This window comes from Leptidea sinapis, chromosome 6 (genome assembly GCF_905404315.1).
Source record: "Leptidea sinapis chromosome 6, ilLepSina1.1, whole genome shotgun sequence".
Taxonomy (NCBI): domain Eukaryota; kingdom Metazoa; phylum Arthropoda; class Insecta; order Lepidoptera; family Pieridae; genus Leptidea; species Leptidea sinapis.
In genome coordinates, this window is record NC_066270.1 from 9,108,574 (window position 1) to 9,120,838 (window position 12,265).

General features: G+C 34.2%; 1 protein-coding gene and 1 long non-coding RNA gene across 3 annotated transcripts in view; one reads left to right on the forward strand and one right to left on the reverse strand.

Moving 5' to 3' along the window:
• Nucleotides 1–2,087: 2,087 nt before the first annotated feature.
• On the forward strand, nt 2,088–6,560 carry LOC126965150 (uncharacterized). Its single transcript, XR_007729467.1, has 2 exons — nt 2,088–2,402; nt 5,853–6,560. It is a non-coding gene; the product is annotated as an uncharacterized LOC126965150 (long non-coding RNA).
• Nucleotides 6,556–12,265, reverse strand: part of LOC126964990 (sodium- and chloride-dependent GABA transporter ine) — a 56,502-nt gene continuing 50,792 nt past the window's right edge. For both annotated transcript variants that reach the window (XM_050808376.1, XM_050808375.1), the window contains exons 6-9: nt 11,763–11,875; nt 11,167–11,446; nt 9,376–9,608; nt 6,556–8,294 (exon numbers count right to left, since the gene is read on the reverse strand). In XM_050808376.1, coding sequence (XP_050664333.1) covers nt 8,184–8,294; nt 9,376–9,608; nt 11,167–11,446; nt 11,763–11,875 — 737 coding nt within the window. In that variant the 3' untranslated portion in view covers nt 6,556–8,183. The remainder of the gene's footprint in view (nt 8,295–9,375; nt 9,609–11,166; nt 11,447–11,762; nt 11,876–12,265) is intronic.

Consider the following 12,265-nt stretch of genomic DNA (forward strand, 5'->3'; position numbering starts at 1 on the left):
ATGTATGTTCTTATGTCGACAGTTACATTAATATAAATGTTATCTAATTTTAAGGTTCCCTAAGCCAAGTTTAACTAGCTTAAACTAAGGATACGTTTTAGTTATTTCAAAGAAAAAACAACTAATATTTTTCTAATAGTTTTCTTTTGCGTTCTGTAGTGGTTTCGGTTTTGACAGTCTTTAGTTTTCGTTTTTCAGGTGTTGCAAAAAATATTTTTGAAATCGTAGGCTTAATCTGAAATTAGGACAGAATACATATTAACAGAAATTCGTTTAGTTTTTTTCATCATGTAAAATATAATATAATAAAAAAATTAAAGTATAATCAAGCTAATAAACAATAAACTAATAACACTAATGTGAATTAAAAATAAAATATCGATGTATAGCTTAGCAATGTCTTACGCATTTATTCTACAAATAATAAAGCCAATTCCCCTGAAAAATACACGAATAAAGTATATTCGTACCAAAAATTGTTAAATTTACTTTCATTTTGAATGAATCACATGTCACATGATACTCAAACCAAAACAAATAAAAGAGTCGAATTTGTTAGAGCGAAACAGCGTTTGCTGCCATTGCTTTTAGTACGCATTTCATAAATTGTCATTTTAACGTCTAATAGAGAGTTGCGCCAGGCTGGTTAGTTCTAAAATCTAAAGTTAATTTCAACCTTTTCACAGCTTTCATAGTCTACTCTATAGTCGGAAATGGAATTCAAGATCAAAAATGTAAGCAATGGTGTTGCCACTTAAAAATAATAACCTTTTCCATTGTGCGTGTTGAAATCTTCTAAAATATCATTGTAAAATTATAAGTTTAGTATAATTACATAAAAATAAATTTTGTGCAACGTTGTCTCTTTGTAGTATAGCATATATCCAAAAATTAAAATGTAAATTTATTGTTCAAACTCTGTTTTGACACTGGCTGGCAATATGATAGAAGCTCTAAACATTTGGCTCGTCTACACAAGAAAAACGTAAATAATTTTACAAAAATCTTGGCCGTAGTGACAGGTATGACTTGTCACCATATTGTTTTGTTCGTTCGGTTCCTGACGTTTGTTGAATGTGTTCTTCTGGCTTTCCCGTTGTAGTTGTTAGGTTTTTGTTTGTTGTTAAGTTTTCTTTATTTTGTTTTATTTTGTTGGTGTGTTATCAAAACGAAACATGGATCCAGATTTGTCGACCAAACAGGACATGCTGGCACCGTCACAAAAGAGACAACGCACTCTTATTTCTGTGTCTGAAAAGGTTATGATAATCATGAATGCCTATAAGCATATCTACATAAACTGGCCTTAGCATCAGTATTGGTCTTGAGGTGATTGCAAAGAGGATCGCAGAGATTTTGGTTATTTCTGCAGTGACAGTGAGCAAAATATTAATTGAAAATAAAACCACTGAAGAATTGAATTCAACCCGTAAAACTGGCCCTAAAAAGAATATTCGAAACAAAGTTGATGAATTTACTTTTTGAGCAATAAGACGAAAACTGCATGCTTTCTTTTACAGAAGTATAACCTACACTAAAAAGGTTAGTATGTTAACAGTACAAATATTATGTAAAACTAAGTCTGTTTCGATTTAATAGAGCGACATCTCAAGTCTACTCTTTGTTTCATTAAATATAATAAACAAATTGTTTAGATTTGAAAGAGTGACATCTGAAGTCAATTTCCTAATATGAAATTATTGTAGTTGAGCAGGTTAGCAACTGTAAAGTTGATCCTGTAGATGAAGCTGAAACCTGAGAGTTGAACAAAGACATATCAAAATTTACGTCACTCAAACGGTTGGCTCAATGCAAAAGCGCTCGCACGGAACGCGAGAGGCCACGAGTTCGAGTCCCACATTTAATTTTGTTTTCAAATTTAATTTGGAAAAGGAAGGCGTCTTATAATATCTCATATAGGCAGCGAGGATGATTTTGTAGATTAGCATTATTAATAAAAAATATATTTATTTTTGTTTTTTTTTTAATGAACCAAAATAAATTTATAATAATTAGACTACCTAGAAAAATGTTGATAATCTCTGAATTGTCATTTTGACAGTGAAATTTCTTTGTTTACATTTTTGATCTCGAATTACATTTCCGACACTGTAGCAAAACATGTACTTGTTAGTTAATTAATAATTAGTAGAATTATTGTATTATTGTAGCACAACCTAAATTTTTGATCTCATACTATTTAAATCAAACACTTTTCCATTTTAATGAATTTACGATGCCCCAGTTACTACTAAAAATTTCTTCCAAATTAGGAATAGGAAACGATGAAGAAGTCATTTCTAAGGAAACCCTTACAGAACCGGCAATATTAACTCAGTCACTTGAAGCTTTTCGAGTCATGGTAAATGATGCATTTACTAAGAAAATACTTGATAGTCTAGGTATGTACGTAATTGTTGTGTTATCAACTAATCGCTCGGTATCGTCTTTAAGTATAAAAAGCAATCAAAAGGTGGTTTTTGAATTAATTGTAAAAGTATAAGCCTATGCTTGTCCCGATATACCAAATTTACTAAAGCTAAAAATTTCATTTATTAATAACTATAGTCAAGTCAGTACACAGTTCTAGTATTTTGTGAAGGCTGAAATAAACTTTAATATTGCAATAAACGGAAGTTTAGTAGAATCGCTATTGTTGTTGGGATAAGATATGCAGGAAGGGCATCAAGAGAGTCATTTATGAAATAGGAAGTGCCTCCAACTTATTTAAATAAAAAATGTTTCTTTTAATGTGTTACACTGTGTTATGTTATTATAATAATATACCATATTATTATGGCTTTTTACTTAACTGAATTTATATTAATATGTCATCACTTTCTCCTATGAAGTAGGAACCTATTATGCCTTTATTTGACACATACGGTTATACACGGTGTTATAGGCCTCTTGTGTACTGGTTTAGCGTCAATAACTTATTGTTAAATAGTCATAAAACTAAATATTCATTATGTCAAAAATGTAGATGCGAATATTATATTTAATGGAGAGGTGGTAAAACCAGTGGAATCTGCTGTATTTCTTGGCATTACTCTTGATTGCAAGGGATATTATATATATATTACATATAAGGGGGGGATATTATATTATATTGAATGATTGGTGAATAGGCTTAGTTCTGACACATATACAGTTAAGAAAATTTGATGGTTAACTGACATAGATATGTTGCGACTAGTATACTTTAGTTATTTTCATAGTATTATGTCCTATGGTATATTGTTATGGGGCAGTGCGGCCAATATTAATACTATCTTTGTGCTGCAGAAGAGGGCTATTCGCGCGATTTATAACCTAGGTCCTAAAGAATCATAAAGAGAAAAATTTAAAGAAATAAACATTTTGACTGTTGCTTCTCAATACATTTTTGATAATGTTCTGATATGTACATAACCACATTGACGAATTTTCTAGAAACTGTGACATTCATAATTTTAACACGAGGAACAAACATAAACTTGTAAAGCCTACTACTCGGTTAAGTCGAGTTAGTAAGTCTTTTGTTAGGCGATGTATATGCTTCTACAATATGATCCCAGAAAATGTACAAAACAAATGTGTTACGAAATTTAAAAGAATTGTTAAGAAATGTTTGTGTGGGAAAGGTAACTATAGATAAACAATTTTCTTAATGACACCACGGACTGGGAATAAGGCGAACACCCTCAGGCTCTTTAATTATAAATGTTTATTGTACGATATCACATTGTAATCCATATTTTTATATAAAAAAAAAGCCCGCTGAGTTTCTTGCGCCCATTCTTCTCAGGTCGGAGGCAGTCTTTTTTGAATGGGTGGTAGTTTTTGACGTTCAATAAGTGATTCTGAATAAAAAAAATTTGAATTTGTGCAGTTGTAATGCTTACCTTTTGTGGTTCCCCATAAGAGATTTCCTCTTGTCTAAATGAGGCTGTTTGGACAACATAGATGGCTGGTATTTCAGATTCAATCTTATTGAAGGATGAACTTTGGTTGTTGTGGGCCTTCCTGTAGGTTGGTCAGAATTGTTTATCTGCTGAAGAAGGCAACAGGGAGTTGCCCTTTGGTCCCTACCAAAAAGGTCCCCCTAATAGGCTGATGGCTGTTTCAATCTTGAATATTTTTAATATAAATGGGATTTAAAAATCACTTATTCAAGATCTGAATTTATTCAAAAATATGCCTCAGACATGACAAGAAACTTATAGGACCTCTTTTTATATTTAAAGAAAATTGATTTAAATAATATATTAGTCTAGGCTTCATCTCTATATTCCCATGGTGTGGTGTTTTGAAAGTCATTTATTTTATAGTAATTATAGAAAGTAAAATAGATTTCAGAAGCCACAGCAGGCCCAGCAACTACTACAACGTTTATGGTTTGAATAGTAGCTTTGGTACAGTTCAGTGCAGCCCTGTTTCACTGCAACCAATGTGATCTATTATGATGGCCACTGTTTACTATTCATAGGGGACTGCTCATATTGGTTCTATTCTTGAATCTTATTATATCTTTTGCAGTGAGCTGACCTATCTCAAGTTACCCAAATTAAAAGGAAAAATTAAAATATCAGAAGAAAATGTCTCCTTACAATATACCATTCGTTAAATTAATTATTCATATTTTCCGTCAAGTTTGGTCGTTTATTTATTTTTCGTATCATTTATTTGTTGTGTCACTGCCCTTTTTTTTATGGAATCGGGGGACAAAGGATCGTACGGGTCACCTGGTGATAAGTGATCACCGCCGCCCACATTCTCTTGCAACACCAGATGAATCACAGGAGCGTTGCCGGCCTTTAAGGAAGGTGTACGAGCTTTTTTGAAGGTTCTCATGTCGTATCGTCTCGAAACAGTTCATTCCACAGCTTTGTAGTACGTGGAAGAAAGCTCCTTTAAAACCGCACTGTGGAGGTATCGGAGTATCAAATCCAGATGATAGCCTAAGTTGTGGCGTGTCGTGCGAAGGTGGAACTCGGCGGCAGGAATCAGGTGAAAGCGCTCTTCGGAACACTTCTCATGATACATGCGGTACAAGACATACAATGAACCAATGTCTCTACGCAACACCAAGTGCGTTCACAGAGCATTTACCTACCACCATTATTGAGTAACCAAATTGAGAAAAAAGAATACAATTGAACTGATCTGGTGACTTCCACACAGACAGGTGGCTTGCTTAGAGTCTAGAGCCTAGTGACTTGCATGCTGGCTACTTACTAGGATACACGGTGGTCGCACTAGGGGTGGTTTGCGTGGTGAATCGTCCTTGGTTGGCGAGATGTCTCTCGCGAATTCCAATTCCGCGGTCATTTGGGAGGCAAAGCCAATCTGGCTTCGCAGAAGCTGGTCGTCATACTTCAAGCTGGCTCTAACATTCTGACATTCTAGCGCTCTACAAAGCACAGGTTCGGCCACATATGGAGTATTGCTGTCTTCTCTGGTCTGATCAGCTGGATCCATTTGTGTTCGCATAAAAAAAGTCCCACTTAGTTATTCTGCTGTTTTTGCTCAGGTTTGAGGAATTTTCTCTTGCCAATTAAATAGATTGTGAATAGTATAATTTGAATCAGAAGTTACACATTGCAAGGCTTAATACACTACTGCGCATGTAATTGTGAGGCTTAAAGATGGAATGTTTGACCAAAAACCAAGGCCCGTTTGAACCTCGTACCGATGTATGTTCGGTTTTCGACATCATAATACATAGGTAGGTGCGTTTATTCGTTCGTCGGCAACGCTTTTGTCACAAACCATCCATCAGGTGATGTAATGTGTGCAAATATGTCCTCCTCTATAAAAAAAAAACAAAATGTCATCGTGTTAACAATAGATTTTTATGAACTTTGCAGAATCATTGTCGTGTAATGAAGACAGCGAAAGTGAAGAAGATATCTGCGAAAGCCCAAAGAAAAAGAAATGTACATAACCATGACCTACTCACTACAGATAGCGCGCGAGTTAAATGCATACGGGGCCTGAGGGAGCATCTCCCCCGCTGTCCACACGCTATTGACGATAGAACAAAATAATGTTCAACAATACTATAGAACAAAAAAGTCCGCGATAGCATATGTCCAACTACTGCAGTTATTCCATTGTATCTACTTTTTTACATTTTAAAAGTTTATAAAACTCTGTATTAATCCTTATCCCATTAAATGATATTTTAGTAGAGCTTTCTAAATTATTAAAATCGGACTTTCCATTCAAAAGATATAACGAAGTTAAAAAAGTCAATCTAATGAAAATAATGCAGTAATAAAATAAGTTATTATTTTATTTAAGGGAAATAAATCTTTTATGATAAAAAAATAAATTTACAGTCCAATTTAGTAGACTTTCCTTTACCACGACATCGGTATGTACGCGAGTGTAATCTAGAAAACTAGGTCACAGCACTATTACATTCCTGAACTCTGCATTCAACTCGCGCGTTTTCTGTAGGTTTATTATTATTATTTTAAATTTTTTTATCTGTGTGTAAGGGTTAATGGTGTTTCATTGATTGATTCATAAATAAAATTGATTGTGTATCAGAAATAAAAACCTCAATAACATTTATTGATCTTTTATTAAGTAATCTCATTTCAAATTATATTAATGTGTTTCAATAATAACAAAATCCTGTTTCCAATCAAGTCTGCAGTTTAGTTGCATTTTTAATTTAATTGTCAAAATGGTAGGTACATAAGTACATTGAAACCATGATGCAAAAAGCACGGACGAGTAAAAAAATAAGGACTCCGTGTCACCTTACATAACAGTGAGGCACCAAAACAAGCCGGTAAACTTGTAAATACATAGCCCCACGCATACACTTACACTAATACAAGCCGATCGGCCGCCATTATGAGATTTACCATCCGTGACGGTTCAGTTTGCGTCGTTAATATTTTTTTTTTAAATGCCGTCATGCGTTGTGAAAAAGTGTAAAAACGATATTATATAAGTATTTGTGGATATGATCCATATATGATGGAGAAAAAATAGTGTAACTAGTATCTCCCGTAACCATACACACACGAGCATAGAGGTGCTTCACTTGCTAATATCACGGCGCGGAGTCCTTCTTTTTTACTAGTCCGTGGAAAAAAGTAGATATTTCGATAAATTGTTGTGAACAATTACACATTTACATTTTTGGAATTCATGTTAATTATGTCTATAGCTCAATAAATACTTAAAAAAACTTACTCTAATTATTCATGGAATGTTATAATCACAGAGAATTTGAACAAGACATATTTTTTAAATTACTTGTAGGTACTTATTCTATTATGTATCTCTTTATTTTATTTAGTATAATAATTTAAAATTGGTAACTACAGATATACTAGAAAAGAAATAATGTTCCTATATTTTACAATGTAACTTTGAGTATTTTTCTAGAAGTTTAAAAAAAAACATAATTGAAAGTAATTTAAATATTTTACCTCTTACTGCAATAAAAGTAACTTTGGTCTTATTTATAATCGCCCAATATATATATAACTGTAAAAAGAAACTCAAAGCAACATAATATGTTCTTGACGTATCACTTGCATGCTTAAGGTCAAATATAACTGAACGGCGTCGATTTCAAAACGAAAATACAATAATCAATCTGTCTTATTTACATATGCAATGTAAAGTTACTGCAAGTTTAAAATACTTCTCCCTGTCATGTAATTTTGTAGTGACAAAGGTGAGATAAAGACAAACTCTCTTATGAATAAACGCAATGTTAGATTACTGCAACTTTTAAATAAAAACTCCCTGTCATGTAATTCTGTGACAAAGGTAAGACAAAAAGTTTTAAATATGTAAGAACTTCACTCCGCGTTTATTAATAACACAGAAAAAGTTTAAATTTCGAATAATTTCGCATTTATTAATAAAACAATGAGTAGGTACAATTGCAGATAATTACAAAAAAGGTGTTATAAGTACCTCTAGTAGTCTCTGAATTCGAGTGTATGAAACTGTGTCAATGATAGCTGTACACAGGTGCTTCTAGGTCAAGTGTGATCTGAACATATAACAATTAACAATAAGTATGTTGTAAGAACATCATGTTTATCACCATTTTGTCTTGTTTGGTTTTGATATCGCTCAGTAGATATGCGAGCAGTTGGTCTGGTTTACATATTATATTCTAATTAACTGATAACTTAAAATATAGATTCTAAATATTAAAACGACTAGTTGATTGTTGCTTTATCGTCAGGTGGCTCTGATTCGGAGCAGCATAGATCACAACCGTTAACTCCACAATCGCACATATATGTTGGCCGAATGGAATTGCGCAGTTTCTATAAAAAAAATGAAAAAAGTTTTAGTCAAGTATCAAACACTGTCACAACTGAAGGTGTTATATTATAGCACTGCTTACCGTTGCGTAATTATGTAATTAAATATATATTAATACCAATAGTAAATAAATTATTGGTTCCTTTTTATTGCTACACTTCAACTTAAGCAAAGAGAATATAACCACTTCTTTCACTTAACAGGTCTAAGTATTTTGCGTTTCTTTGATTCGTCGATATTTGGAAACGTTAGGCATTCGGAATGTTTCTGTACTGGCAACTCAAAAAACCGTAGTATAGAACAAATTACATTAGACAACCAGTTACCTACTCCGGAAATTTGAAAATGGAACTCTTTGGAACATTTTGTTATTTTAGGCTCTGTACAAGAAATTAAAAAAAAGGGAACCTGGTAGGTAAAAAGGTGAAATTTGGTAGGATGGTATAATCCTATGCCCCATTCACAGATTTTTCTTATGAACATAAGGCACGAGACGAACAGGACGTTCAGCTAATGGTAATTGATACGCCATGACCATTACAATGCAAGGATTCTTGAAAAACCTATAAATTCTGAGCGGCACAACAATTGCACTCGTCACCTTGAGATATAAGATGTTCAGCCTCAATTGCCCAATAATTTCACTTGCTACGGCGCCTTTCAGACCGAAACACAATAATGTTTACACATTACTGCTTCACGCCAGAAATAGGCGCCGTTGTGGTGACCATAATCTAGCCGGTATCTTTGCAAAGAGCTTCCCACTCATGAATGAGAAAATTCATCGCGTCATATTGAACATTGTATGAACGTTTGGTTGAATTGTCTATGGCGTACGTGTAATTATTTTCAATTTTCGCGCCAGTGTTTATAGATTAGCCAGGGCCCAGGACTTAATTTGCCAAATTGCAACGTAACCCATCACGGAGCTTTATATTGTGAGGGGACATTCAGAAACGTCCAATACCGTTTAAAATTATTTTTAACAGCAATCGGAATTGAAAGATACCTAATACCTACCTATAGTCAAGAAAGAAGTTGACTTGCTTATTTTGTGTTAAGAGTTAAAGATATAATACTGACCTCCCGTAAACCCTTCCCTGGAGATCGTACCACCATGACGACCGCATACACTGGTATACACAGTAGTGAGAGAGAGGCTATCGTCCATCCGAGAACCTGAGCCCAGGTTGGATACAGATATTGACGGTAGCTGGGTGGCGTGTAGTCTACCAGACTCGCTACCCAAAGAGCGAGCAATAATGCCGGGCATGCTATAAGCCAACAGAAGCGGAAGTATAGTGATGGACGCTGACCTGAAAAACAAAAAGCGGTAGATGTTTTAGCTACAAATCAATTAGCTACATATCAAAAGACGAATTTTTTTTTGACATTCATAAGTGTCATTTCCGTGACCTACCATAAAGTGATTTTGATTTGATTTGAATAATGGGCTACCGAACGTCTACTTTACACCTCGAGCTAAAGATTCAAGTGAATCGAAGTCAAAATTAAAATGTCTACAGATGTTTTAATAAAATTGCAGGACTAATACAAGCGTACGTGTTATTATGGTAAGTGAATACCGCCCCCACTTGTGCCGCTTCTTCTCTCACAGAGCGCCATTTGTCACCATACCATAAAGTGATTTTGATTTGATTTGAATAATGGGCTACCGAACGTCTACTTTACACCTCGAGCTAAAGATTCAAGTGAATCGAAGTCAAAATTAAAATGTCTACAGATGTTTTAATAAAATTGCAGGACTAATACAAGCGTACGTGTTATTATGGTAAGTGAATACCGCCCCCACTTGTGCCGCTTCTTCTCTCACAGAGCGCCATTTGTTTCCGAAGCGGTAGGACTATCTAGTACTTAGGAAATGACATCAAAAAAAAACTAGATGAATCAATTTTGAGAAAATAAATGACTTTTATCATAAAAGTTTTATGCCTTTTACCTCTGTAGTCTTGCTTTTGTAATGTCCCATGTCGTTTCGACCTGGAAATACCTCACAATGAAGTCCATTCCATAGTTTATCTAAACTGCGGAAAATAACTTACCTTACAGTAGAACACGCAAGGATAATAACTATTGTAACATGAACCCCATAATTATTTCCTAATCATTCAGGGCCTCACATAATAATGTCTTTAAATAATTTAAAAGAATGGACTCTTAGGCTGAGATCTACAGAGCGTACTTAGATTTAAGCAAACTTTACTTACGTAAAACTGGTTTTCTAACGTAAATAAGGTTAGCGTAATCGTGAAGATTACGATTTTATAGTCAATTGACATCTTAAATTATGCTGAGCGTAAGCTAAGACAGTCCAATACAAAAGCCAAGTTCGCGTTTTATCACACTCGGCAAGTTTTACGTGAATATAGTCTGAGCAAAGTCTCCTTTGCACAGGATACCGGCTAGATTATAGGTACCACAACGGCGCCTATTTATGTAAACTGTAGTAAACATTACTGTTTTTCGATCTGAGGGGCGCCGTAGCTAGTGAAATTACTGGGCAAATACGATTTAAGAACTTTATTTCTCAGAAGAATATTACAATATTCATTGAGACTTGAAATGAGACTTAACATCTTATGTCTCAAAGAGACGAGCGCAATTGTACCGCCGCTCAGAATTTAGTCTTTTTCAAGAATCCTAATCGGCAATGTAATAGGCAAGGCGTATTAATTACCATCAGCTGAACGTCTTGATCGTCTCGTCCCTTATTTTCATAAAAAGAATAGATCTAGACTAAATCGGTTCACAACGAATTCCTAAGTCAATAGGACGTCTTGAAATAGGTGAAAATAAAGTTCGAAGATTTGGTACAATACATACATGTAAAAAGTATGAAAGAACTATAGGTACCTGTCATTTGTTTGATATTGCGTGACAACCTATCCACACCGTAGAACCACGCTATAGCAACAACTTCGAAGAAAGCCAAGTATGTTATGCTTAGGGAAGCGGCATAGAAGTCCATCAATTGAAACACGTATATCCCGCTTTGTATGATGTGAGGAAGACCAAAAACCAGTGACACCCCACAGACGCACAGGACCAGCAGTTCATGATAAACCAGGCGTCTTCTAATCATATCAGGGAAGCCGTCCTGGATAGAAGTAACGACCACTTCCACGATTGCAAACTGTAAATAAATTTAATATTAGCATTTCTGCTTGTTTATCATAAATATATATTTTGAAACTTTTATCCCTCGCGGAACTTTAACATTGTAATTATTTTGACGTATCTGTGGCGCCACGTGGACATAATGATGTACTATTAGTGTCAAGTGTCAATGTGTCAAGAGTTTCTCGCCTCCTTCGCAGTTCCGCCGCGACCACGTTTCATGCAATTGCATCTCAATATCGGCATCAAATTGATAAAATATATATCGTGAGTACCCGTCATAATAATTACAATATTATAAATATATTTTTATATCTGAATTAATTTCTCACCTGACTGTTTAAGCCCAGACATAAAAACATAAAGAAGAATAAAACGGCCCACAGTTGGGATGCAGGCATTTTTGCAATCGCTTGCGGGTATACAACGAAAAGCAATCCGGGACCTGAAAATATAATAAATATTAATTATTAGTTCATATTTACATTAACTTAAATCATGTCACTTTTTATATCAGTGGGTATGTTATTGTTTAAATTTGAAATGGCCTCAGTCTGATTTTGTAACATTAGCAGCTAGTTTGCTTGAAGTTGTGAAATACTTTTAAATAAAAGCTTATAATAAGATATAAACTGGACTTTTTAAAGTATTAAATAACACATGTAAAGATTAATTGTAGATGTACTTAAATCAATATATTTCTTGAGGAAATTTTGTACCAAATACACACGTACTTAGATAAGCTACATTATAATATAACTTGGAATATTCTGATTATTGTTCAGTTAGGACTTAGGTATTATGGAGCCTAGGAAAATTGTACCAATTAAGATTA